Source organism: Cricetulus griseus, chromosome 3, assembly GCF_003668045.3.
Source record: "Cricetulus griseus strain 17A/GY chromosome 3, alternate assembly CriGri-PICRH-1.0, whole genome shotgun sequence".
Taxonomy (NCBI): domain Eukaryota; kingdom Metazoa; phylum Chordata; class Mammalia; order Rodentia; family Cricetidae; genus Cricetulus; species Cricetulus griseus.
In genome coordinates this window covers 97,160,851-97,185,717 of record NC_048596.1, presented here as the reverse complement: position 1 = coordinate 97,185,717, position 24,867 = coordinate 97,160,851, and the positions used below count along the sequence as shown (strand labels likewise).

The following is a 24,867-nucleotide window of genomic DNA, read 5'->3' as shown; positions in this document are numbered from 1 at the left end:
TGTTTGAGACAGGGTTTCTCTGTGTAGTCTTGGCTGTCCCGGAACTTACTCTGTAAATCAGGCTGGCCTCAAACTCAGAGATCCTCTTGCCTCTTACTCCCAAGCACCACATACCCATCACCTGGCTACATTTCTTATCACTCTGCATTATATAGAACCACTAATGCAGTTTGAAGCTTTTCTCAAATTTCCATCAAAATTCTTACAGGATGGAAATCAAGCCAAGGAAGTCAAAATGTATGACTCTGAACCACCAGAGGGTGCCTGCAGCCCAGTGGTAGAGAGTACTTGTCTAGCACAGGCAGTGGAGGGACCTCAAGCACAAGGAACAGTGCTATCTACAGTGGGTAGATCCTCCCCCATCAATTAAGATAACCACAATACTCCCTGCTGTCTACAGTGGATACATCCTCCCCATCAATTAAGATAACCACAATAATCCCTCAGATATTCTCAGATCTAATTCTCCATTATGTCAAGTTGACAGTTAAAACTGTAACAGTGGCTCATGCCTGTCATCCCAGAACATGTGAAACTGAGAAGAATTGAGAACTGGAAGCCTGAACTACATAAAGAAAGAGTTGTGAGCTGCCTCATGCTACAGTGACAACCAGTCTCAAAACAAAACAACTGAACTTAAAAAAGTCAGTCAATGCTAGGCATCGGTCAGTTAATTAGACATTTTCTCCCTTTATTATTTTTCAAAACTTACTTTGTCCAAATGTTGAAGTTGTGCCGAAGCCCCCTGTTCCACCCCCAAAGGGGGTTCCAAATGATTTGTTAAACATCTTCAAAAACGAGTGTTTGCTTCAGAAAGCTGTAAAAGAAAAGTTACTGTTTTCAGTGTTGTATGAAAGGATAAGTCAGAAAAGTTACTCTTTTAAAAATGATTTTATTTATTATTATGTATACAGTCTTCTGCCTGCATGCAGATCTCATTCAAGGCGGTTGTGAGCCACCATGTGGTTGCTGGGAATTGAACTCAGGACCTCTGGAAGAACAGTCAGTGCTCTTAACTGCTGAGCCATCTCTCCAGCCCAAAAAGTTACTCTTTAAAGAAACCACAGAAAGTAATTTCTTTCAAGAATTCTACTATTCTGCAAATATTAGTGAGGCCCATAGAAATGATAGCATGTTGCTCCTATTCAATATTCTACAACCTTGAATAAATTAGATTCAATTAAAATGTATTTTAATTAAAAGTAATAAATTAAAACCTATAATGTTCATTAATCCACACATCCTAAAATAACTAGTACTGCAATGTGAGATTAACTTTCTGATCTTACCAATGACCATCCCCTTAAGATGTCTTCTATTGGCTGTGTGTTGGTGGCGCATGCCTTTAATCCCAGCACTCAGGAGGCAGAGGCAGGCAGATCTCTGTGAGTTCGAGGCCAGCCTGGTCTCCAGAGCGAGTGCCAGGATAGGCTCCAAAGCTACACAGAGAAACCCTGTATCAAAAAACTAAAACAAAAAACAAAAAAAAAGAGAGTATCAAATCCCAAGAACTATAGTTATAGGTGGTTGTTAGCCTCTAATCGAATGTTGGGATTCAAACCCTAGTCCTCTGGAAGAGCAGTCAATGATCTTAATCACAGAGCCATCTCTCCTGCCTCCCCTTTTACAAAGTACTCATTTATTTAATGTATATGGGTGTTTTGCCTGCATGTATGTCTGTGTACCGCTTTCTGTGCCTGGTGCAGGTGGAGGCCAAAGGAGGGCATTGCATTTCCTAAAGCTGTGGAGTCACAGACGGTTGTGAGTCACTTTGTGGGTGTTGAGAATTGAACCCATGTCTTCTGGAAGGGCAGCCAGTGCTCTTGACCACTGAGCCATCTCCCCAGCCCACCCCCCTTTTTTTTAATTATTATTAAATATAATCAGGATTTTCTGTATTCCAGGCTGGGTCTCAAAGTGGCTATATTGCCAAGAAGATCTTATACTTCTGTGCCTTATACTCCTGTCAACTTGACACAACCTAGAATCACCTGGAAAGAGAGAACCTCAACTGAGGAACTGCCCAGACTAGACTGGCCTGTGGCCATGTCTGTGAGAAAATGTCTTGATTGATGATTGATATGGGAGGTCAGTCTACGTAACAGCAGCATCCTATGAAGGTCTCGTGGGTCTGGGCTATATAAGAAAGCAAGCTAAGGAGGAGCCAGTGAGCCTTTCTGCTGTTTCTGTTTCAGTTCCTGTCTTAAATTCCCTCCGAGATAGGCTGTGACTTGGAAGTGTGACATAAAATAACTTTTGCCTCCCCCAAGTCACTTTTGGTCACAGTATTCATTATAGCAACAGAAAAGTAAACCAAAACAACTTTGATCTTCCTACCTTCACCTCCCAACAACTGGAATTATAAAGTGCTGGGGATGGAATCCAGGGCTTCATGTGTACTAACACAAACAGTTCACTATACTGCACTCAGCTTCTAAATTCTGTTTTTTTGATAGATGCTGTCCTGGAAGTCCATCTGTATACAAGGGTGACTTCAAGAATGTAATTGAAGGCCTGTGCCAACACATACTGGCTTAACTACCTAAGAGAATACTAAGGTGGATTAATATAGAAACAACTGTAATATATGATCTGTCAAAATTGTAACTTAGTGAACCAATAATCACCAACACTGATGTTATGAAATCATGCATGAGTAACGATGCAGCATACAAATGAACTGATGAAATTCAGTATAACACTGCACATAAATTTAATGATAGTTTCCAAATCTGTAGTATAACAAACCTTTAACAAGTTATTATAGTGTCAATAGAAAATACAATTATCATTCTAGTCTGAAGAGTGAGTTCCAGGACAGCAAAATCTACAGAGAGAAACCCTGTCTTGACAGTGCCCCCCCCAAAGAACCCTACTTCCCTTTTTAGCTACTTATCTATATAAGGCTGGGTATTTCTCACAAACTTAAAGTAAAATAACCTTGCCGACTCTTACAACATAAAAGATGACTAGTATATCCAATCTTTTAAGTCTGTTTCCTCACTGAATTCTTCAATTATATTTCAAACTGCATTTTATTTTTCAGACAGGGTCTTACTATTTAGTTCTGGCTGGCCTTCATATGCTTGCCTAAAGTGCTAGGTTTAAAGGTATGAGCCTCCATGCCTCCACTTACTATTTATTTTAAATAGTCACTTCTATTTTATTTTAAACTTTTAATTATGTATGTATGTATGTATGTATGTGTGTATGTATGTATATGCGCATAAGGCAGTACCATGGTGGCCAAAAGAGGGCACTGGATCCCTTGTAGCTGGAGTCACAGGCAGCTGTGAGATGCCAGAAATAGATGCTAGGAACTGTACTCAGGTCCTCTGCAAGACTACATGTTCTTAACTACTATTAATAGTTAAGAAATATTAACTATTTCTCTACTCTCATACTGTAAGAGTTCAGGCTATCCTTGAACTCCTAGCAATCAACATTCAAGTTCTGGGATTAAAGACATGAGCCACAATAAACCTTTTTTTTTTTTTTTTTGGTTTTTCAAGACAAGGTTTAACAACCCCAGCTCATAATCTTAAAAATGTTTATTAAGTTTTATTATTTTTGAGAGTATGCCATGAAGTACATGCAGAGATCAAAGGACAACTGGAGTTGTTCTCTTCTTTCCATGCTTATGTGGGTTACAGGGACTGAATTCAGGTTTCTGAGCTGTGTGGCAAGCCCTTTACCTACTGAACCATCTCACTGGTCCTAGAACACTTAATTTTCAAAGATTTAAGGAGTTTAGGAACCACTAAGTTTGAGAGGTGCTATGTTAAACTACTGCCCACCTCCAGTTTCACACCCCTCAATCTAGCTACCCTACTAATCCTCATCCCCTTATTAAATTTACTTAGTTTGGGGAGGTTTTGTTTGTTTTGTTTTTTGAGACAGGGTTTCTCTTTATTGAGGTTGTCCTGGAACTTGCTCTGTGGACCAGGCTGGCTTCGGAACTCACAGAAATCCGCCTGCCTCTGCCTCCCAAGTGCTGGGATTAAAGGTGTGCACCACCAATGCTGGTCTAAATTTACTTAAAGACTTAGCTAATTGCATACACGCGCGCATGCACACACACGAGGAATATGTGAGTTAGAACTCACTACATACAGCCTCCTACCTTTACTGCTTAAGTCAGTATTTCCAACCTTCCTAATGCTACCAACCATTAATAGTTGTGGTGACCCCCCAACTATAAATTTATATTCATTGCTACTTCATAACTATAACTTTGCTACTGTTATGAATTGTAATGCAAATATTTTTGGATATAAAGGTTTGTCAAAGGGGTTACAGCTCACAGGTTGAGAACTCCTGGCTTAAGTACTGGGATTTTATTATGCCTGATTTATTGTGTGCTGGAGACTGAACTTGGACTTCATGCATGCTAAGCAATCAATCAACAACTAACTAATCTACATCCTCCAGCTCCATAAAACTGTATTTTTTTAAAATACAGCTGGGCATTGGCAGCACACACCTTTAATCTCAGCACTTGGGAAGCAGAGGGCATCCTGATCTATACAGAGTGAGTTCTAGGACAGCTAGGGCTACCCAGAGAAACCTTGTCTCAAAAAACCAAAACAATAACAACAAAACCCACAAAAGCAAATGCACAAAGTCAAAGGTATACATTTTGTTTTGTTTTTTTAGATAGCGTTTCTCTGTGTAACAACCCTAGCTATCCTGGAACTCACTCTGTAGACTGGGCTGGCCCTTGAACTCACAGAGATCCTCCTGCCTCTGCCTCTGCTGGGATTAAAGGCATGTGCCACCTCTGCCTGACTCACAACACTATATTTAATAGATGAATTCAACTACAAGTTCTTTTACCTCTTCCACAAAAAGAAAACTGTGGATTTGTCTTATGGACAAGTAATCTACCACAGATAAAAGAGGAGAATCTAAAGCAAAGTTGCTCTATGACTTGGCTTTACAGTTTCCCAATAGCAGTACTTGACAATTTTAAGAGTTTCATGGAAAGCAGGACATACTACCCTGTATTTGGGAGGAAAGGCAGGAGGATTAGGAGTTTAAAATCTTCCTGGAGCTACATACCAAGAATCTTGTCTCAAAGAAAAGGGAGGAAAAAGTCATTAGACAATTTATGAACTGACTTTACAAGCAAAGTAAGGGTATGGTTTTACTGAAATGTTGAGAATATTTTTACTTACAGCATTGATCTCAATCAGGGACAATTTTGATAATTTCTTGACCTTGGTAGTTAGTTACAACTTTGGGAAGAGCTGTTAAACAGTATCTAATAGGGAGAGGAGGAAGGCTGTTACATAGTCTACAACACAGGAGAGCCTACATTAAAAAATTATCTTAATATAAAAAATATTAGCTGCAGTAGCTGAAATATATTGCTATGAGTTCGTACTAAACAATTAGGTCAATTTCAAACACAACACATCAAATTCTCAGAAAATGCTTAATACCTGGCTTCTACTAAGATTTACACAAGATGTGTGTCTGTGTGTTTGTGTGTGTTTTGTTTTCTTGTGTGTGTGATTGGGATTTCTCTGTGTAACAACTCTGGCTGTCCTGGAACTCATTTTGTAAATCAGGCTTGCCTCAAACTCAGAGATCCACCTGCCTCTGCCTCCCCAGTGCTGAGATTAAAAGCACATGCCACCATACTCATTGATTTACAGATTATAATAATCTCAGAATTTTACAAAGTCTCTTACTAGAAATTAATCAATATTACAATACTCTATGTCCTAGACTGCTAGTACACAGTAATATGACAATAAATAACTTACTTTCCTAATCTGTGAATTTGGTGCGTGCTGTAAAAGTTTAGTTATTCTTAGATACCTAGGAGCTAGTGGCTACAAAAAAAAAAGAAAGAAAGAAAAAAAAAAAGTATTTCAGAAGTACACAAATATCTAGCCTTTTTTCTGGAATATTTTTCAGTTTAATTTTTCTGTATTTATTCATTCACAAAAATATAACTGAGGCCGATGAGCCATGTAACCTAAATACAAATTAATATACATGTTATTTTATGTTTGAGGCAGAGTCTCATATTGTAGTCCTGACTGGCCTGGAACTTGCTTTACAAACCAGACTGAACAAAAAGCCAGAGAGCCACATACCTCTGCCTCTGAAGTGATGGGGTTTTATTTGTTTGTTTGTTTTTGAGACAGGGTTTCTCTGTGGCTTTGGAGGCTGTCCTGGAGCTCGCTCTTGTAGAGCAGGCTGGTCTCGAACTCACAGAGACAGCCTGCCTCTGCCTCCCGAGTGCTGGTATTAAAGGCGTGCGCCACTACCGTCCAGCATGAAGTGCTGGGTTTAAGGACATTCAGAAAGACCAAAAAATATAAATTTTATCATAACCTAATAAAAAGACAAACACTTGAAATATAAAATGTGTGCTACAAGCAGAAGTATCAGTAAGGAAGTGTGTGAAAGCTTACATAGGAAAGCATACCAGGAAAAGTTTCCCAGGTTGTGATGTCCAAACAGATAAAATAGTACAAAAAAACACCAGGTCACAACTTTTAATATTTATACCACAGAACTCCTCTGTTCTCTTGAATTACTTGCTTTTAGGTTTTACTGTTTATATAAACATCAAATCTACAAGCTGATAAGTATGTTCAAATCAAACTGACAACTAATTTCGTGAAATCCTTTTTGTTGTTGTTTTGTTTTTCGAGGTGGGGTTTCTCTGTGTAGCTTTGTAGACCAGGCTTGGCCTTGAACTCACAGAGATCTGCCTGCCTCTAGCCTCCCGAGTGCTGGGATTAAAGGCGTGAGCCACCAACGCCTGGCTGCCCTCCACAATTCTTAAATGAGATGGATCTTCTATGTTGTCCAGGCTGGCTTCAAACTCCTGGGCTCTAGTTCTCCACCCTCAACTTCCATTACTGGTGACACTACAGGCTTGCAACACCACATCTATATTGACTTTTTAAAAATAATTTAAGCTGGGCGTTGGTGGCGCACACCTTTAATTCCAGCACTTGGGAGGCAGAGGCAGGCAGATCTCTGTGAATTTGAGGCCAGCCTGGTCTCCAGAGCGTGCCAGGATAGGCTCCAAAGCTATACAGAGAAACCGTGTCTCGAAAAACCAAAAAAAAAAAAAAAAAAAATTATTTTTGTTTTATATGAATTGATGTTTTGCCTTCATCTATGTCTATGTGAGGGTGTCAGAACTTGGGAGTCACAGACAGCTGCCATGTGGGTGCTGGGAATTGACACAGCTCCTCTGGAAGAGCAGTCAGTGTTCATAACTGCTGAGGGGTCTCTCCAGCAGCCCCTATATTGGGTTTACTCACCCCCAACGCCTGGGTTTTTTTGGGCAGTGTCTCTATGTGCAGCTCTGGCTGTCCTGGAACTCAGTATGTAGAGTAGGCTAGCCTTGAACTCAGAGAGAGCCGCCTGCCTTTGCCTCTCAAGTATTGGGATGAAAGGCGTGCATCACTAAGCCTGCCTCTTGAACTATTTTTAAAGTTTAGTTCTCAAAAGTCTAGGTTAGGGCTGGTTGTAATGGCAAAGACCTTTAATCCCAGCACCGAGGAGGTAGAGGCAAGTGGTTTCTTTGGTTTCGTGGCAAACCTACATAGTGAATTCCAGATCAACCAGGATTTGAATGAGATCTTGTCTCCCCGAGCTCCCCAAAAGTTTACATCGAGGTAATACTAATAAAGTTCTATTATCTTACTATATAAGCAAAAATGGTAGCACCTAAATGGAAATGTTTTGAACACTATGTCAAATGTCCGTTTCCTTCCCCCTACCAAATACAGAACAGCCAATAATGAGAGACTGGAACATACAGGGAGGGTGGAATAGTATAAAAATTCTAGGCTTGAGTCAAGACATCTGCCATTACTGAGTCCTCTCCCACCTTACAAAACCTCTGCACGTGATGCAGAATGGGGGCATTGACATAGAATGTCTTAAACGCTATGGCTACAGTAATTCAAGAATCCAATCTTTCTCACCTCGGTTTACACGAACATGCGGCAGAACAGAAAAGAACCTTTCATTCGGTTGACCAGACCCCTCCAATCGCCAGACAATGTCTTAAAAAGCTAACGCACTTCCGACTCACTCAACCCTCTGGTTAACCCTAGACAAGACGCGTACTGTAGAGTGGTCAAAGAAGTGATGGGGGGGGGGACCTCACTGAGTCCCCAAGGCACCATCCCCGCAAGGGCCAGCCTACCGCGGGCTGCTCACCTCTACCCAGCGAATGAATGAGTAGCACCGGAGACAACGAGGTTCCCTCAGCGTGGGCTGCCACCCGAGGCCCCCTGGCCTACGCCCCACGCGTGTGGACTCCCTCCCAGGGCCTCCCGAGCCAAGCCGCAGGGCCGCGGGCCCCGCCCCCTCACGCAGGCCCGAAGGAGCGCGCCCCGCACGAGACTGGGAGGCTGAGGGCCCGGGGCGTCCCGCGCAGATGCCGGTCCAAAGAAGAGGACCCGCCCGCCCGGCCCCAGCAGCACTCCCGACTTACCGCGGTGCGTCTGGGGTGAGGGCCCAGGTCCGTCTGCCACCCGCCGCTCACAGAGCAGCGCGCGGCCACCAGGAAACCGTCGCCGCCGCCGAGGCCGCCGCCGCCACCGACCGCCGCTTCGGGCGCAGCGCGCAGAGGCCCGACTGCGTCACACGCCGTCCGCCGTCAGAGGCCAGCCCCGGGCGTTCCGCCCTCGCCAGCCGGGCATTGGCAGGCCGTTCCGCCACTCGAGGCCTACCGTGTTACTCATTGGGCGACGAGCCTTTTGAAACCGAACGTGAAGGCGGTCTCTGAGAAGGAGTAGAGGGGAAGAGGAGGGGCGTGAGGAATTGGGTGGGGAGAAAAAAAAAAAAAAAGAGGGATGGTGGGGAGGGACCTGGAGTCCCACCCCTTTTGCCGCGACGGTTGGCTGATAGAGACTCGCGACGTCACACACGGCCCCTCGAAGAGGGCTGGGGAGTGGCTAGAATAGTGAGCACCAAAAAGCGGTGACGTTGTGCCGAGACCCCGCCCCTTTCCTTGGAGCGCGGAGACTCGGGCTACGGAAGCTCCGGCCAATCAGAGGGAAGGCCCAAGGATGACATGGTAACTGTTCTACCCTTCTTTAGTTCAAGTCTGCGGGTAATGATGGGCAGGCTCTCAGGCCACCCAGCTGGCACTTTCGGAGCTTGAAAACCCTTTTGGGATACCTATCAATCCATGTGGCTTATCAGCAGCCCTTCAGAGACCCTCAGTCCCCACTGTTGTTCTTGCCGGTCCAAGCAAGTCTTCTCACATCCTTTCCTCTGAATCTCTAAGGTAGATCTGAGCAATGGTCTATTATAAGGCTTGATCCCAATGAGGGTTCTGCTTCAGCTGCAGCTTCAGAACCTGTGCTGTTCTGGATGGATTGGGTGCAAATGTACTGCCTTCTCCAGGACGCATTTGCTAACCTCAACAAGTTGGGGTGATGCCTGGGCGGTCCTCTTATCAGGACTTGTTACTTTGTATCTTATTTTTCTATTCTTAGACTCCTCCCTCCCCTGGTGTTGGTCAAAGTTGCGTTTTCATCCTTTTGGTGTCTGTTTCCTCCTGGGATCTAGCTAAGAGCAGAGGAGTGGGCATGTTCTAGAAATCAGACCTGTCTCGTTATTGAGGTCTCACAGAGGAGCAGGACTGTGCTCAGAAAACAAGCGTGCATACTACCTTTCCACCACCACCAGGGACAGCAGTAGACAACTGAAACGATATTTGCTAAGAATTTTAAATGAATCCCTCAGTGTTTTTGGAAGTAAAGGGAATTAGAAACATCTTAAAGATGAAGTGGTTTTGGGGTGGGTAGGGGCTGTAGCTCAGTTGATAGAGTGCTTGCCTGCCATGTGCAAAGCCCTGTATTCAATTCCCAGCACCACATAAACTGGATTTAGTGGTGCACACCTATAATCCCAGCATTTCAGAGGTGGAGGTAGGAGGATCAAATGGCGGCAAGATCGCTCAGGTAAACACACTTCTTGCCAAGCCTGGTGACCATAGTTCCCATCCTTGGGCCTTACATAGTGAAAGGAAAGAATCAACTCCGAAAATTGTCTTCTGACATCCATACATAGCACAAACACACACACACATATATGCACTCATACAAAATAAACAAATGCAATACAGTTTTTTAAATGAAGTAGTGTGAAGATGAAATAAGATAGTAAGTGGAAGAAGTGTGATACATTGTATGTGTTCAGTATATACTTGGAAGAAAAGTTAATGTATAGATTGCCTGACAGGAAGCTAGTTTGAGCATCCATCTGCAGCCACCTTCCCTGATCTAATCCCCTCTGTCCAAATAGCCCTGCTTTTCTACCAACGGTCCTTGCCTTTGCTCTGAATCAGAATGTCATTAGCAGGTAGGGTGTAATGCCAGCCTGGTATAAATGAAACTGTCTCAAGAACAAAACAGGTGACAACAATCATTAGGGTTCTTTCTATTTATGGGTTTTTTGGTTTGGTTTGGTTTGGTTTTATTTTTTATTTTTTGAAAAAGGGTTTCTCCGTGTAACCCTGTCTGTCCTAGAACTCACTCTGTAGAGTGATCAGGCTGGCTTCAACTCAGAGATCCACCCTCCTCTGCCTCCAGAGTGCTGGGATTAAAGCCACAAGCCACCAGTGCCCAGCTGCTGCTGCTGCTGCTGCTGCTGCTGCTTTCTTCTTCTTCCTTCTTCCTCCTCTTCTTCCTTCTTCTGTCTTCATTCTTTATTCTTCCTCATCCTCTACCTTCTTCCTTCCTCCTCCTCCTCTTCTGATGTTCATTACAGTAGCTTTCTCAACACCATCCCAAACCTCTGATTTTTTGGTGCTTCAGTCTGCAAATATAACTACATTTTAAGCCTGCCTATGAACATTTAGTGTCCATAAAGCCTGGCACACATTGAATATGCTTTACATTTACATATTTAATGCATAGATGAGTGAATTATTGTTTTACCTGGGAAATGATAGAATTGAAGACTTCAGAATCAGAGAACCCCAAGTTTAGATCTAGACCTAACTATAGTCATATGGAAATAATTCCCACTGCCTCTGAACTTCAGTTTTCATGTCTGTAAATTAAGGATAATTTTGCTTGACTTACAAAACTATTGGGAAAATTAAATGAGAGGAATATGACATTTGCTATAGTACCTGGTAAACAGTATATCCTCAATAAATGGTAGATATATTTTTATTCCTTAAAAATGGGGCTTCCCACTGGGCGGCAGCGGTGGTGGTGGTGGTGGTTGGTGGTGGTGGTGGTGGTGGTGGTGGTGGTGGTGGTGCACACCTTTAATCCCAGGATTAGTCAGAGGCAGGCAGATCTGTGTGAGTTCGAGTCCAGCCTGGTCTACTAAGGGAGTTCCAGAACAGCCTCCAAAGCTACTGAGAAACCCTGTCTTGGAAAACAAAACAAAACAACAACAACAACAATGGGACTTCCCATTTTAAGTAGTTTTTAAAGCATAAATTCTGACAGAGAAAGAGGCTCAGAAATGTTTCTTAAGTGAATCAGCATATGAGTATATTCACTTGAAAGTGCTAGTAGGTTTTCAGAAACTGGACTCCTTAAATGGTATGTACTTGTAGGAAGAGTGGGGAGGATACATTGAAAGAGAAATGCTTCTGTGAAGAATTTCTGGGGACCACGGTGACTTTCCTTATTAAGTATTATTCTGGTGAGCATATAAGCCGTAGTTTATAATCCCCTTGAGCCCTGATTAGGAAGAACAACTTTGTTTGGAGGCAGCCCCCTCCCTAGTCTAATTATCATAACAACCCCTTGGAGTTACTATCATCTTCCTTCATCCACTCTAAAAGCAAGAAATTGGGGGCATACTCACAAGGACTTTCCAAACCAAGGTAGTGGGAGCCCAGAGCTGCCCATAGTCCTATGCTATATTGTTTGGTTCTATCTTAGGAGCCTGTGTTCTTTCACACACTTGACTTGAGAGATTTCTATGCAGCTATGAAAGATTATTGCTCAGAGAAGAGACTGTCCTGTAAAAACAGTGGAATCATGAAAGGGTAATGGTTTGGGACTGATGGTTCTAAATTTCTTTATGTTGCAATGTAATGCACAGCAGAGCTGGAGTCAAACAGAGTGAAGTCCATATCTCAGATCTGCTAGTGTTCAGACCGTGACAAATTGCTGTGGCCTGTCGAAGTTCCCTTATTATGAAATGGGCACAATACTTTGTAATTAATAAGGTGATTGTGAAGATCAAATTAGGTAATAGAATTGCAAAATTATGAGGTCAAGCTAGGCCCAAAATAAATACCAATAAGTGTTGATTCCCTCCCTCTTCTACAATTTGATAGGGAAGGATGAGGTTTGTAAGTAACACCTAATTGGATTTTTAGAGATTCCATGTGAAAATCAGGTGGTGAGTTCAAGGCTAGACTGGTCTAGTGATCCAGTTTCAGGACAGCCTCCAAAGGTACAGAGAAACCCTGCTTGAAAAACCAAAATAAGCCTGGGGTTGGTGGCTCATGCCTTTATTCCCAGCACTCGGGAGGTAGAGACAGGCAGATATCTGTGAGTTCAAGATCAGCCTGGTCTACAAGAGCTAGTTCCAGGACAGCCTCCAAAGCCACAGAGAAAACCTGTTTCAACCCCCCCAAAAAAAATAAATAAAAATTCCATGTGGATACCTTTGATGTTTGAGTATAGCATTTATCCCATTGCATTTAAAGAATTTATTGGCATACTCAGGGTTTTACATAACACAGTATTTTATGCTTTTTTCCTGCTTATCCAACCTATTCCACGTCTGTTTCTCTTTTATTTTTAATTTTACTTTATTCATTTTGTGTGCATGTATGTATGTGCATGCATTGTCTTGGGGAGCAGAAGAGAACATTGGATCCCCTGGAACTGGAGGTATGGGTGGTGTGAGCCACCATATTGGTTCTGGGAATCGAATCTGGGTCCTTGGGAAGAACAACAAGTGCTCTTAACTGCTCAGCCATCTCTGCAGCTCCTCACTTTTATTTTAGTTTTGTAGTAGTACCTTCTTTTTATTTAGTCCCAGTTTTTGACTAGATTTTTGTTTGTTTGTTTTGGGGAGCTTTTTTGTTTTATTTTTTTGGAGACGGTGTTTCTCTGTATAACATTTCTGGCTGCCTGGGACTTTGTAAACCAGGCTGGTCTCGAACTCACAGAGATCTGCCTGCCTCTGCCTCCCAAGTGCTAGGATCAGAGGTGCATGCCACCACAGGCCAGCTCTAAACTCTTGTTACAGCCCCCTAAAAAGAATCCCTGGGCTGGAAAGATGGCTCAGCGGTTAAGAGCACTGACTGTTCTTCCACAGGTCCTGAGTTCAATTCCCAGCAACCACATGGTGGCTCACAACCATCCGTTATGAGATCTGGTGCCCTCTTCTGGTGTGCAAAGATATACATGGAAGCAGAATGTTGTATACAAATAATTAAATAAAATCTTAAAAAAAAAAAAGAATCCCTATAACCTTGAGTAATTACTATTTACCTTTGAATTCAAGCCCTAGGAAATACTAATTAATCCCTTTCTTACATAGTGCCAGTAACAAAATAAAAATAAATAAATCTAAACAAAAATTAAACAAATAAATCTAAACAAAATAAATAAATCTAATTTTTTTTTACTCACTATATAGTATAAGCGCCCATGCTTACTTATTAGGCCAAGGTCACCTGAGAAACACAAAATAGGCTGAAAGCTTCACTGCCTCTCAGGAACTGGAATGCATATTGTACCCCAGGAGCCATGGACTCTAAATGCCTCTCAAGGCAGCTAGACCAAGCCAACTCCATGGTTCCCTTCAATTCCTCCTTTTTTTATTTTTTAATTTTAGGGTATGTAAACCAATATTTAAAACAGACATGGAGTAGCAAATCCATCTCAAGACTATTAATGCTTCCCAGTGTAACCAGCAAAAAACTTTCCTGTGACATTCCTATGAACTGTATTCCAATTAGATTCAGAAAAATAATGACCAAAAATCTTGGCCAGGTTTTCTGCAGCAGTGGAAGAGGATAATTCATCTAATTTTGAATGTTGAATGGTTAATATTTTATCATGCAAGGAGGCCTAAACATCAATACTTTAATTGTCATGTGACCATTTCTGCTTGGGAGCAATATGAGTAGCAGTGGGGCACCCAAGATCTCAGAGTCATAGACATAAACAAGAATATTATTCTCTTCCCAGTTAAAGTGAAGCACAGGAGGATCAGGTCCATTATCCCAATGTCTCAGCAGTAACAGATGCATTCAACAGAGACAGCATAGCAAAAACAGCAATTCTGCAGTCACACCCTTCCCCTGAGATTTCATCAAGTCTCTTCCCTCAGTCACTAGGTTCTTCATCTGAGTCATTGTGGGTAGGAAGACTTTCTTTTTCTTGGTTCCACAACTCCATTGCCCCATTCTCTTCCTTTTCTTCAGGTGTAGCTTTGGAACTTCCTGCTCCATCTTCTACACCGGCTCTTCAGCCCTGGGAAAAACACAAACAGCCTCGGCTCCAGTAAATTACTGGATCAGGCCATTCCATCGACCTAACATAATGTCTCTCCAAAGGATTTTGACCTTGAATTTTTTCAGAGGAACCCAAAAACATTTTGCAGCAGTGAGGCCATCTTGCTCAAATTTAAAATTTTAAAGTATATGTAATAAAAGATAAAATATGTGCGGAGTAGTCATATTATCCTTCTCCCCCACCTTTATTTTTAAATAACATTTAAGCTGTTCATTAGGTCTTTCCAAAAAAGATTGACCCTGAGGGTTATAAGGAATGCCTGTGATGTGGGTTATATCAAACTATTGGTAAAATTTCTGAAAAGCCTTGGCAGAGTATGTAGAAGCATTGTTGGGTTTTTTTCTTTTTAGTTTTTCAAGATAGGGTTTCTCTGTGTAACAGCCCTAGCTATCCTGGATCTAGCGCTGTAGACCAGGCTGGCCTCAAACTCACTAAAATCTGCCTGCCTCTGCCTCCCGAGTGCTGGGATTAAAAGCATGCGTCACCAACGCCCAAATTGTTTTCTTTTTCTTTTTTCTTTCCTTCCTTTCTTTTTTTCTCCTTGGTTTTTTAAAAAAAGATTTATTTATTATGTCTACAGTGTTCTGTCTGCATGTGTCCCTGCAGGCCAGAGGAGGGCACCAGATCTCATTACAGATGGCTGTGAGCCACCATGTGGTTGCTGGGAATTGAACTCAAAACCTTTGGAAGAACAAGCAGTGCTCTTAACCACTGAGCCATCTCTCCAGTCCCTTCATTTGTTTTTTGAGACAGGGTTTCTCTGTGTAACCGTCTTGGATGTCCTGGAACTAGCTCTGTAGACCAGGCTGGCCTCGAACTCACAGAGATCCTCCTTCTCTGCCTCCCAAGTGCTAGGAGAAACCCTGTCTCATAAAACCAAAAAAAGAAAAAAGAAAAAAAAAAAAAGAAAGAAAGAAAAGAAAAGAAAAAGAACCCTAAGAGTCAGGGCTGAGTGCTGGGTGCTGGGTACTGGTGGCACAGAGGCAGATGAGTCTCTGTGATTTCAAGGCCATCCTGGTCTACGGAGTGAGTTCCAGGACAGCTATGACTACACAGAGAAACCATCTAAAAAAAGGGGGGAGGGGGCAGGAGAGATGGCTCAGCGGTTAAGAGCACTGACTGCTCTTCCACAGTTCCTGAGTTCAATTCCCAGCAACCACATGGTGGCTCACAACCATCCGTTATGAGATCTGATGCCCTCTTCTGGTGTGCAGATATACATGGAAGCAGAATGTTGTATACATAATAAATAAATAAAATCTTAAAAAAAATAAGGAGAAGGAAGGAAGGAAAGAGAAAGAAAGAAAGAGAAAGAAAGAAAAGTCAAGGCTGGGAAAAGCTCAGTGGTTAAGAGCACTGGCTGCTCTCCCAGAAGACCCAAGTTCAATTCCCAGGAACCACATGGCAGCTCACAACTGTCTGTAATTCCAGTTCCAGGGGATCTGGCAGCCTCGCACAGACATACATGCAGGCAGAACACCAATGCACATAAAAATAAATCTTTTAAAATAAAAAAAGATCCTGCCAGGTGGTAGTGGCCCACACCTTTAATCCCAGGACTCAGGAGGCAGAGGCAGGTGGATTTCTTTGAGTTCACCTGGTCTATAAAGCAAGGTCTTTAATTCCAGGACAGACTCTGAAGCTACACAGAGACACCCTGTTTCAAAAAAACAAACAAAAAAGTTTTAAATGAAATGGGTGTATAATTATTTATTTATTTATTTATTTATTTATTTATTTTGGTTTTTCGAGACAGGGTTTCTCTATGTAGCTTTGGAGCCCATCCTGGCACTCGCTCTGGAAACCAGGCTGGCCTGGAACTCACAGAGATCCACCTGCCTCTGCCTCCGGAGTGCTGGGATTAAAGGCATGTGCTACCCATGCCCAGCTAACACATTAATTCTTTTTTTTTTCCTGGTTTAATAAGGAATTGTTTAATTTGAGAAAATGATCCCAAACATCAGGCTGTTCACAAAAATAACCCATGGTATTAACTTTAGAAAACAAAAATGTTATTCCTACAGAGAAAGCAACACATTAATTCTTAATTTAGCAAAATGCCGTGCTGTTAAAATACTTTTATAGGAAGAATTGGAATTTGCTAAGATGGAAGTGCAAGATAAGAATATTCCAGATGAGATGACTGGAGAAGCAAAGGTAGGGTCAGGAAAGTACTCACTATATCCAGGATTGAAATCTGAGACTTCATTTTAGAAGCAACAGAAAAGCCAAAGTTCCTTAGAACAATGAAGATTCTATTATTGTTTGTCTGGTACTGCAATTAGATGGGTAACCCTAGGGTTGGAGTTTATCTTTCCCAAGACAGGGTTTCTTTGTGTAGCCCTGCCTGTCCTGGAACTCACTCTGTAAACCAAATTAGTCTTGAACTCAGAGATCTGCCTGTCTGTACCCCCAAGTTCTGGGATTAAAGGTGTGCTCCACCATGCCTGGCCTTTTTGGGGGGGTTGGGGGGGTTGGGGGGGAGTAGGACTGAGATTAATGGCATGCACCACCATGCCTGGCAAGTTTGTTTTTATTTTTCAAGATTTTATTTATTCTTGTGTGTATGAGTGTCTTATCCGAATGTATGTTTGTGCACCATGTGCAAGAAGTGCCTGTAGAGGTCAGAAGAGAGCACTAGATCTCTTAGGACTGGAATAACAGATGGTTGTGAGCTGCCATATGGGCGCTGGAAATTGATTCTGGGTCATCTGGAAGAGCAGCCAGTGCTCTTATTATGGAGTCATCTCCTCAGTGACAGGGGACGTCCTTCTCTATATGTATTTTTCTTATTGGTTGATGAATAAAACGCTGTTTAGTCAATAGCCAGTAGAGGCAGGAAGCTAGGCAGGACTAGGAGACAAGGAGAATTCTGGGAAAGATAGGCAGGGAGAGACCAGAAAGGATGCCATGTAGTCACCAAAGGAGTAACAGGTCCGGACATTCTCTGGTAAGCCAAGACCAAGTGGAAATACACATATTTATAGAAATGGGTTAATAGTTAAGACAGCTAGCCAGTAAGAATCCCTAGCCATTGACCAACAGTTTTATAATTAATATAGTGTCTGTATGTTTATTTGGGGATAAAGTGGCAGCAGGACCTGGAGGGACAAGGAATTCCATAACAAAATGGCACCCAACGTGGGGTACGAACCCACGACCCTGGGATTAAAAGGCCCAGGCTCAGGCTGGGCAGTGGTGGTACACGCCTTTAATCCCAGCACTCGGGAGGCAAAGGCAGGTGGATCTCTGTGAGTTTGAGGCTAGCCTGGTCTACAAAGCTACACAGAGAAACCCTGTCTTGGAAAAAAAAAAAAGTCCCATGCTCTACCGATTGAACTAGAGGGGGCCCGAAGTTGTATCCTCAAGGCTGAGGGTAAGACCCTTACCTTTGACCAGCTAGCCCTGGAGTCTCCCAAAGGGGTGTGGCCACTAACAAAAATACAGCAATGATAGATGCCACTACACCTCAGCCCCAGAGTGTGGACTTTAAGTATTCAAGGAGGATATCTTGGTCATGACAAAGATATCTTGGAAAAACAATACTCATCAGTTTAGGATGAACTTGGTTTCCTACAGCCTCCAGTGAGGCAGGGCCAGGATTGGCCTGGATTTCTAACATTGCCCATGTCTCCCTCTTTTGCCTCTCAACTTTCCTCAGCCATCCTCCCTTCATCCCAGCCTCTAGCAATTGCTCTCCAAAGGCCTATCTTGAAATTCTTAAAGTGCTTCTAGATCTGTCTTAATACACCCATTCTTTAAAACCCAGTTCAGTTAAATCCATCAAATGTTTCCTGCACTATTACTCTATTCCTGCCCCTAGGCTGAAAGATCAAGTAATCAAGTGGAGGGTCACCTCCTTAAACTAGCTCCTGAATACTTGAGAGACTGAGATAGGAGGGTTTCTATGAGTTTGAGGTCAGCCTAGGCTATATAGTAACTTCTAAGTCAGTCTGGGCCACAGATTAAAATTATCTCAAAAAATAATTAAGAGAGTTCCCAGAAAGGTGGAGGAAATTAGACTGGGCAACAGACAAGGAAGTCATTTGCTCCTTTGTGGTCAGAGTCCTAATAAAAGCTTGGTAGACAGTATATATTATTACAGCTGTAGGAAGATAGGCAGATGGTCATAGGGTGTAGAGATAAGGAAAAGATAATCAAAGTTTCATGGAAGAGGGGGATAAAGTTAGGGTCTCAAATCTAATTGCTGAAGTAGAGGGTGACCAGATTATGAAAGCTGTTGAGCACTACTGCTAAGGAGTTTGCTCCTGCTCATAAAAGCTATGGAGAGTTACTAAATAATTGATTATTGGCATAGAAGGGATATAGTCAGATCTGTGTTTCAAGAGGGAGGAGACATGGTGCTGCAAACCTTTAAGCTCAGCACTGAGGAAGTGAAAGTAAGCAAATCTCAATGAGTTCTTGCCAGCCTGGTCTACACAGTGAACTCCAGGCTAGCCAGTGCTAAAAGTGAGAGCTTGCCAATAAATAAATAAAAGGTGGGGAGGAACAATGTGGGCTGAAGAGGTGGCTCAGTGGTTAAGAGCAATTACTCCATTATGATTATTGTTCTTTTTTGTTTTGTTTTGCTTTTGTTTTTCGAGGCAGGGTTTGTCTGTGGCTTTGGAGGCTGTCCTGGAACTAGCTCTTGTAGACCAGGCTGGTCTCGAACTCACAGAGATCCACATGTCTCTGCCTCCTGAGTGCTGGGATTAAAGACATGTGTCACCACTGCCTGGTTTATGACTATTGTTCTTACAGAGGGCCTGGGCTGTGTTCCTATCAACCATAAGATCGATCACAACTCCAGTTCCAGGGGATCTAATGCCATCTTCTGACCATGTTGGGCTTCTGCAGGCAGAACAGTGTGTACATAATAAATAAATCTTTAAAAAGAAAAAAGAAAGACGAATAAATAGAAAGAAAAGAAAAAGTGGCTCAATGCAGCTGTAATTTGAGGGTACTAGGGAAACAGTAAGCCAATGAAGCAATCTTACAGGAAATCGTTTTTTCTTTTTTCATTCATTATTTTGTAGATGGATGTTTTGCCTACATTTACATATGTGTACCTATGGAGAAATACAAGTGGAGTCAGAGTAATTTATTAGGGGAGATACTCACACAAGGGAACCAGTGACCTGGTTGGCACCCTGAGGCAGTTGGACCCAGAAATGCTTCCCAGTGTCAGCTCAGCCTAGAGAGCGACCACGTGTGCTGGCTTCCCTTGTTCTTATACACCCTGCTACATAGCTGTGACCATGCCCAAACGGGTGTGGTCATCGGTACCTATAATCAGGGTCTCTCCCTACAATTCCCCTTTTAGTCTAAAGAGGATTTAAACTTGATACAAAACTAAATTGTGTACAAAACGTCTTAACATATGTAAGAGCATACATCATCTTAAATAGAGAAAACTTTACAGAGTAAAACGATGTGTGACAAACAAATTATACATAAGTTACATCATACAAGGATCTATAACAGTGTAAGTTATCTATAATTAACAATCATAAAGGTGAATCACAAGAAGATATAATAATCTACTTATATCACATCCTAACTATATCTATTCCATCTAAACTCTAAAGTCCATCTGAAAGAGATGTCCAAGCCTGAATACCTCCTTCCAAACCCAACCCTAAACAATAGGAAACTAGCCCTAACGAGGTGTACATTATCCTTAGTGTCAACAGTGGGGAAAGGGGCATGTAGTATTCTCCGAGTTACTTCCTGCTGAAATGGGACGATCATAGCCTCATGGGGTCCTGTAGGAAGAAAATGTTAAGAGTAGTGGATTATCTGCAACACATGTATCCAGTCTGTGTTTGGTTTGAGATGCTTGATTGAAGTTCTTGATTGATTAAAGTTTATATCTTGATTGAAGTCCTTGTGTTGATTGAAGTTCTTACTTGAAGCTCTGGCCAGAGTGTAAATAGAATGTGCACCATCTCAGCTAGCTGTTCTGGAGTTGTTTAAAGCGATGTAGTCCAAACCAAGTGTGGGATGGAGATTGTCAGTTCAACGCATCAAGTTGGATCCAGTGGACTCAATGAGGTGGGGCCCCATCTTCTTTCTGGAGAGTTCAAAGATTGCTTTTAGGAAGTTATTTGCTGTGGGGAACTCAGGGTCTCTCCCTACATGTACCATGTGCATGGTTCGACCCGTAGGAGACCAGAAGAGAGTCTCAGATTTCCTGGAACCAGAGTTACAGATAGTTATGAGTCACTATGTGGATACTGGGAATCAAACCCAGGTCTTTTGGAAGAGCAGATAGTACCCTTAACTGCTGAGCCATCTCTTCAGCCCCACAGAGATGTTCTTGATATAATCTATATTCTCTTTTTATCTATCCCCCATTTTTACACTACCTCCTTGCTACTGGGTGCTGGAATATCTTTATGAACACTGAGTCTGCTTGAAAGGGTGTGTATGTGGGTGTGCATAGGGAGATTGAACAGTAACTGTGGCTAAAACTGGACATTGATGATGCTATTTAAGGCACAGCCTGCCTAGGGTATTTACAGATATAAGCAAATCCACAGGAGAACAAGAGATACTGGAAAATATCAACAGCAGCAGCTAGTTGGACAGTGGACAAATGCCAAGTTAGGAAGCACTAAGTGCCTGCTGGTTAAGGGGAGACTGGAGGTCTAATTGCTTATTAAATTTCTAATGCTTTTGTAATTAATTTACTCATTAATGTATTTTGGTTTTCGAGACAGGGTTTCTCTGTGTAGCTTTGGAGCCTATCCTGGCACTCACTCTGTAGACCAGACTGGCTTCAAACTCACAGAGATCTCCTGCCTCTGCCTTTACCTCCCGAGTGCTGGGATTAAAGGTGTGTGTCACCAACACCTGGCTAATGCTTTTTTAAAAATGATATTTATTTTATGTGTGTGTCTGCATGCATGCATGCTTATAAGTGCCCACCTTGGGTGTGGAGGTAAAAAAAATAGTTTATGGGACTTGGTTATCTCCTTCCACCATAAAGGTTGAAGTTGTCATATTTGACAGCAAGTACCTTGCCATCTTGCCACTTACATTCCCCCTTCTTTCCTTTTAGAGGCAGAGTCAAGGCTGGCTTTAAATTTGCCATGTAACCGAGGATGTCTTTGAACTCTTGGTCCTCCTGCCTCTACTTCCCTCCTGCTGAAATTACAGGCTTGTGCCACCACACCTGTTTGCTTGACTTCTTTTTCTGAATGATGGATTTTACCAAATTCACCTGTCTAGATTTTTTTGTTTTGTTTTGTTTTGTTTTGTTGTTTTTGTTTTTCGAGACAGGGTTTCTCTGTGGCTTTGGAGGCTGTTCTGGAACTCGCTCTGTAGACCAGGCTAGTCTCGAAATCACAAGAGATCCATCTGCCTCTGCCTCCTGAGTGCTGAGATTAAAGGCGTGTGCCACCACTGCCCGGCACCTGTCTACATTATTAAGAGGAGCAAATGGAACAGTATAAAGTCTCTAGCACGTTGTAAGAACACATTTCTCTGCTTTTCCTTCCATAAACCAAACAGACCAAAATATGCCTAGAGGGGGTCACTGGCCACTGAGGTCAGAGAAGGCTTAGGATGAGGTCCAACTGTAGCTTGTGTGTCTGGTTGTAACAACCTTCACATATTGGGCTGGAGAGATGGCTCAGAGGTTAAGAGCACTGGCTGTTCTTCCAGGGGTCCTGAGTTCAATTCCCAGCAACCACATGATGGCTCACAACCATCCATAATGAGATCTGGTGCCCTCTTCTGGCCTGAAGGATACATGCAGACAGAACAATGTATATATATTAAATCTTAAAACTAAACTAAACTAAAAACCTTCACATATTGGGCACTTTCCACTTGCCTGCCACTGCTGTATTTCTCCAATTCTCACAGTACCCTGTGATGTAGATATCCATCCCTTAAGCCATTTTACATATGAAGGAACAGACTCAGAACTGTGAGTTGAATGGTCCACGCTGTACAGATCCCAAGAGAATCAAATGCAAGACCAGAGACCCTCAAGCCAGACATTGGTATTAATTTAGAAACTGAAGGACCCAACCTCAGGGGCCAGTATTTAGGGCCATAGGAACAGTCAAGGAATCAAAATAGGGAACAAGAGCAAAGTAAGCACCACTGGGGTGGAGCCGGACAGAAGACATGAAGTCACAAGTCAGAAAACACAAATCTAGTTGCTGAGACTGGATAGAAGTGGTCATTTTAGGCTTGGTGGCAGTGGTGGCACATAACTTCAATCCCAGCACTCAGGAGGCCAGCCTGGTCTACAGAGTGAGTTCTAGGACAGCCAAGGCTACACAAAGAAAGCCTATCTTGAAAAACAAAAACAAAACAAAGTATCCACCTTATTTTTATGAGGATTAAATGAGTTACTGCATACAAAGTAGAAATGTTCCTAGGATATAGAGGATACCAAGACAGGTTATTACTGTGAGAATTTAAGTAGGGTTTAAGTGCTGATAACTGGCTCAGAAGTTCTGCATCTGCTGTAGGTGGTCCTGGCAATCCCCTAGATGCCTAGAGGAGAAATAAATATTTGGTTCCTCACCTCCTCCTTCCTTTTTTGGTAGGATAATCTTTTCAGAGAGATTCCCCTTTAATGGATCAGCCGAGGCCAGGCCAAAGTGAGAAAAGAACACTGGGAGCTGGTTTCTCTTCGTTGTGAAGAACCTTTTAGCTGGGTCCCGCAGAACTTCCACCTCCTCATCCCTACCCCCCCCCCTCGCCAGAGACGTCAGACAGGATAGGGCGCCCTCTTCTGATAGAACGTGGGACTAGGTTTGGCCCAAAGTTGCTGGGATAGATTTACAGTATCTATCTCACTACCTGCAAGGTGGTATTCGTGGAGTTTCTTGTTTGTTTCCCCAGCTCCTTTTGTTGCATGCTGTAACCGGCCATAGGGAGCAAAGTTTGAGGGAAAAGCTCCAAGGCTGGGGCAAAACTGGCTTAATGTTTTAGAAGTGCAAAACTGGATAATTCGTTTAGAATGAGGGTGGAAGACTGGAGAACCAGGTCAGGGAAAGAAAGAAATTTAGGTCCTACTGAATTAATTTTATGTTCTTTCAACAGGTGATGGCATGCAGCCAGAGGTAAGATGACAAGGTGACTTATCCAAGCTGTCAAAGCCAGGTGTCTAGGGCTCTTCTGGCTGTTCTCACGCAGTCAAAAATAGTGGGGACAGAGTATTCCTGGAGAAGCTTGGCTTCTGGAGACACTATATGATCAGTAAAGCCAGGGGTCGCAGTCCCCAAAGCGGGGAGGAGCCAGTGTAGACACGGGCCCAGTTTCCTCTCTAAGATCCGCCCCAGACGCGCTGGCTCCGCCTTGTGCGTTGCTGCTGCGACCCGCCCCCTCCTACTCGCCCCCTGGGCCGGGCGGGGGCTCCAGGTTCCCGCGCCCCTGGCTACGGGTTCTGCCCCGTAGCCACCACCGTTTGGGTGAGTAAGGGAATAGCCGGTTTGGGCCACAGGGTCACATCACTCGGGAAGCCCCGCCACAAGGTCTGGCCTCCACAGGCCTGGAGTCCGGGTGCCTGCCCGCCTTGTTCACATACACTCGGAACACCGGGAACTGTAGGCATACAGACGTAGAGCTGACCTCCTCTGTTTGCTCTGTGGTGGGGCTAGGTGTGCTGGGATTAAACACTGCCTTTACTCCGCAGGGACTCCTGCTCAAGATCCCTCCAGGCGCTGCGGATGGAGGCGTGGGGGAGCCTTGGAACCTCATAGTCTAGTTTGAATCCCAGCTCTGCCAGTTACTAGCCTGTGGTTTTGAGTAAGTGTTTTTAACCACCCCAAGGCTCAGTTTCCTTTTCTGTGATATGGGAACCCAGAGGACACCTACTCTAGAATAATAGGACTAAAAGAGATTGTATATCAAGTGCTGAGTTAAAAATGTGGATTCTGAATGGAGGGTGGTATTGAGATCTTTAGGGACTTTGGATATGAAGTGGGCATACTCCTAAAAAAAAAAAAAAAAAAAAGCAGTTTTCAGAGCCTTGTGTGGCACCTTTAATCCCAGCAACAGGAAGACAGAGACAGAAGGATTGGGAGTTTTCAGCCAGCCTGGGCTACACAGTAAGACCCCCTTCTTTATACACACTAACACACTAAAATAAAACAAAGGAAAACTGACTAAGTAGTACCAGGGAAGAAGTGAAAGCTGTCTAGGAGCAGAACTTTAGGTAGTGTACCCCTAAAACTGAGATGTAAAGCAGGGACCAAGTTGGTTGGGCCTTAGAAATAATCTAAACCTTGTGATTTCTTCCTGTTGTACAATTTGAAACAGTCCGAGGATGGTTAGGTGACTTGTCCAAGGTCACACACCTAAAAGGGAGGCCAGGCACACAGCCAAGAAGTGGAACCAACTATCATTT

At 43.0% G+C, this 24,867-nt stretch overlaps 3 protein-coding genes across 6 annotated transcripts in view; 1 reads left to right on the top strand and 2 right to left on the bottom strand.

Moving 5' to 3' along the window:
* Nup98 (nucleoporin 98 and 96 precursor) overlaps nucleotides 1–8,338 on the bottom strand; it is an 82,006-nt gene extending 73,668 nt beyond the window's left edge. The window contains exons 1-2 of one of the 4 annotated variants that reach the window (XM_027407858.2): nucleotides 8,200–8,338; nucleotides 713–817 (exon numbers count right to left, since the gene is read on the bottom strand). In XM_027407858.2, the coding sequence (XP_027263659.1) occupies nucleotides 713–788 (76 nt within the window). In that variant the 5' untranslated portion in view covers nucleotides 789–817; nucleotides 8,200–8,338. Of the gene's footprint in view, nucleotides 1–712; nucleotides 818–1,289; nucleotides 1,312–5,177; nucleotides 5,264–7,961; nucleotides 8,109–8,199 lie in introns of those variants that run through there. The other 3 variants (XM_027407859.2, XM_027407860.2, XM_027407861.1) reach the window with 3 other exon arrangements.
* Folr1 (folate receptor alpha) overlaps nucleotides 1–8,563 on the bottom strand; it is a 349,146-nt gene extending 340,583 nt beyond the window's left edge. Inside the window, 1 exon segment of the mRNA NM_001246763.1 lies at nucleotides 8,477–8,563. The gene's annotated coding sequence lies outside the window, so the exon portion shown is untranslated.
* Nucleotides 8,564–9,004: 441 nt separating this feature from the next.
* Pgap2 (post-GPI attachment to proteins 2) overlaps nucleotides 9,005–24,867 on the top strand; it is a 28,807-nt gene continuing 12,944 nt past the window's right edge. Inside the window, exons 1-2 of the mRNA NM_001246811.1 lie at nucleotides 9,005–9,061; nucleotides 24,154–24,266. The gene's annotated coding sequence lies outside the window, so the exon portion shown is untranslated. The remainder of the gene's footprint in view (nucleotides 9,062–24,153; nucleotides 24,267–24,867) is intronic.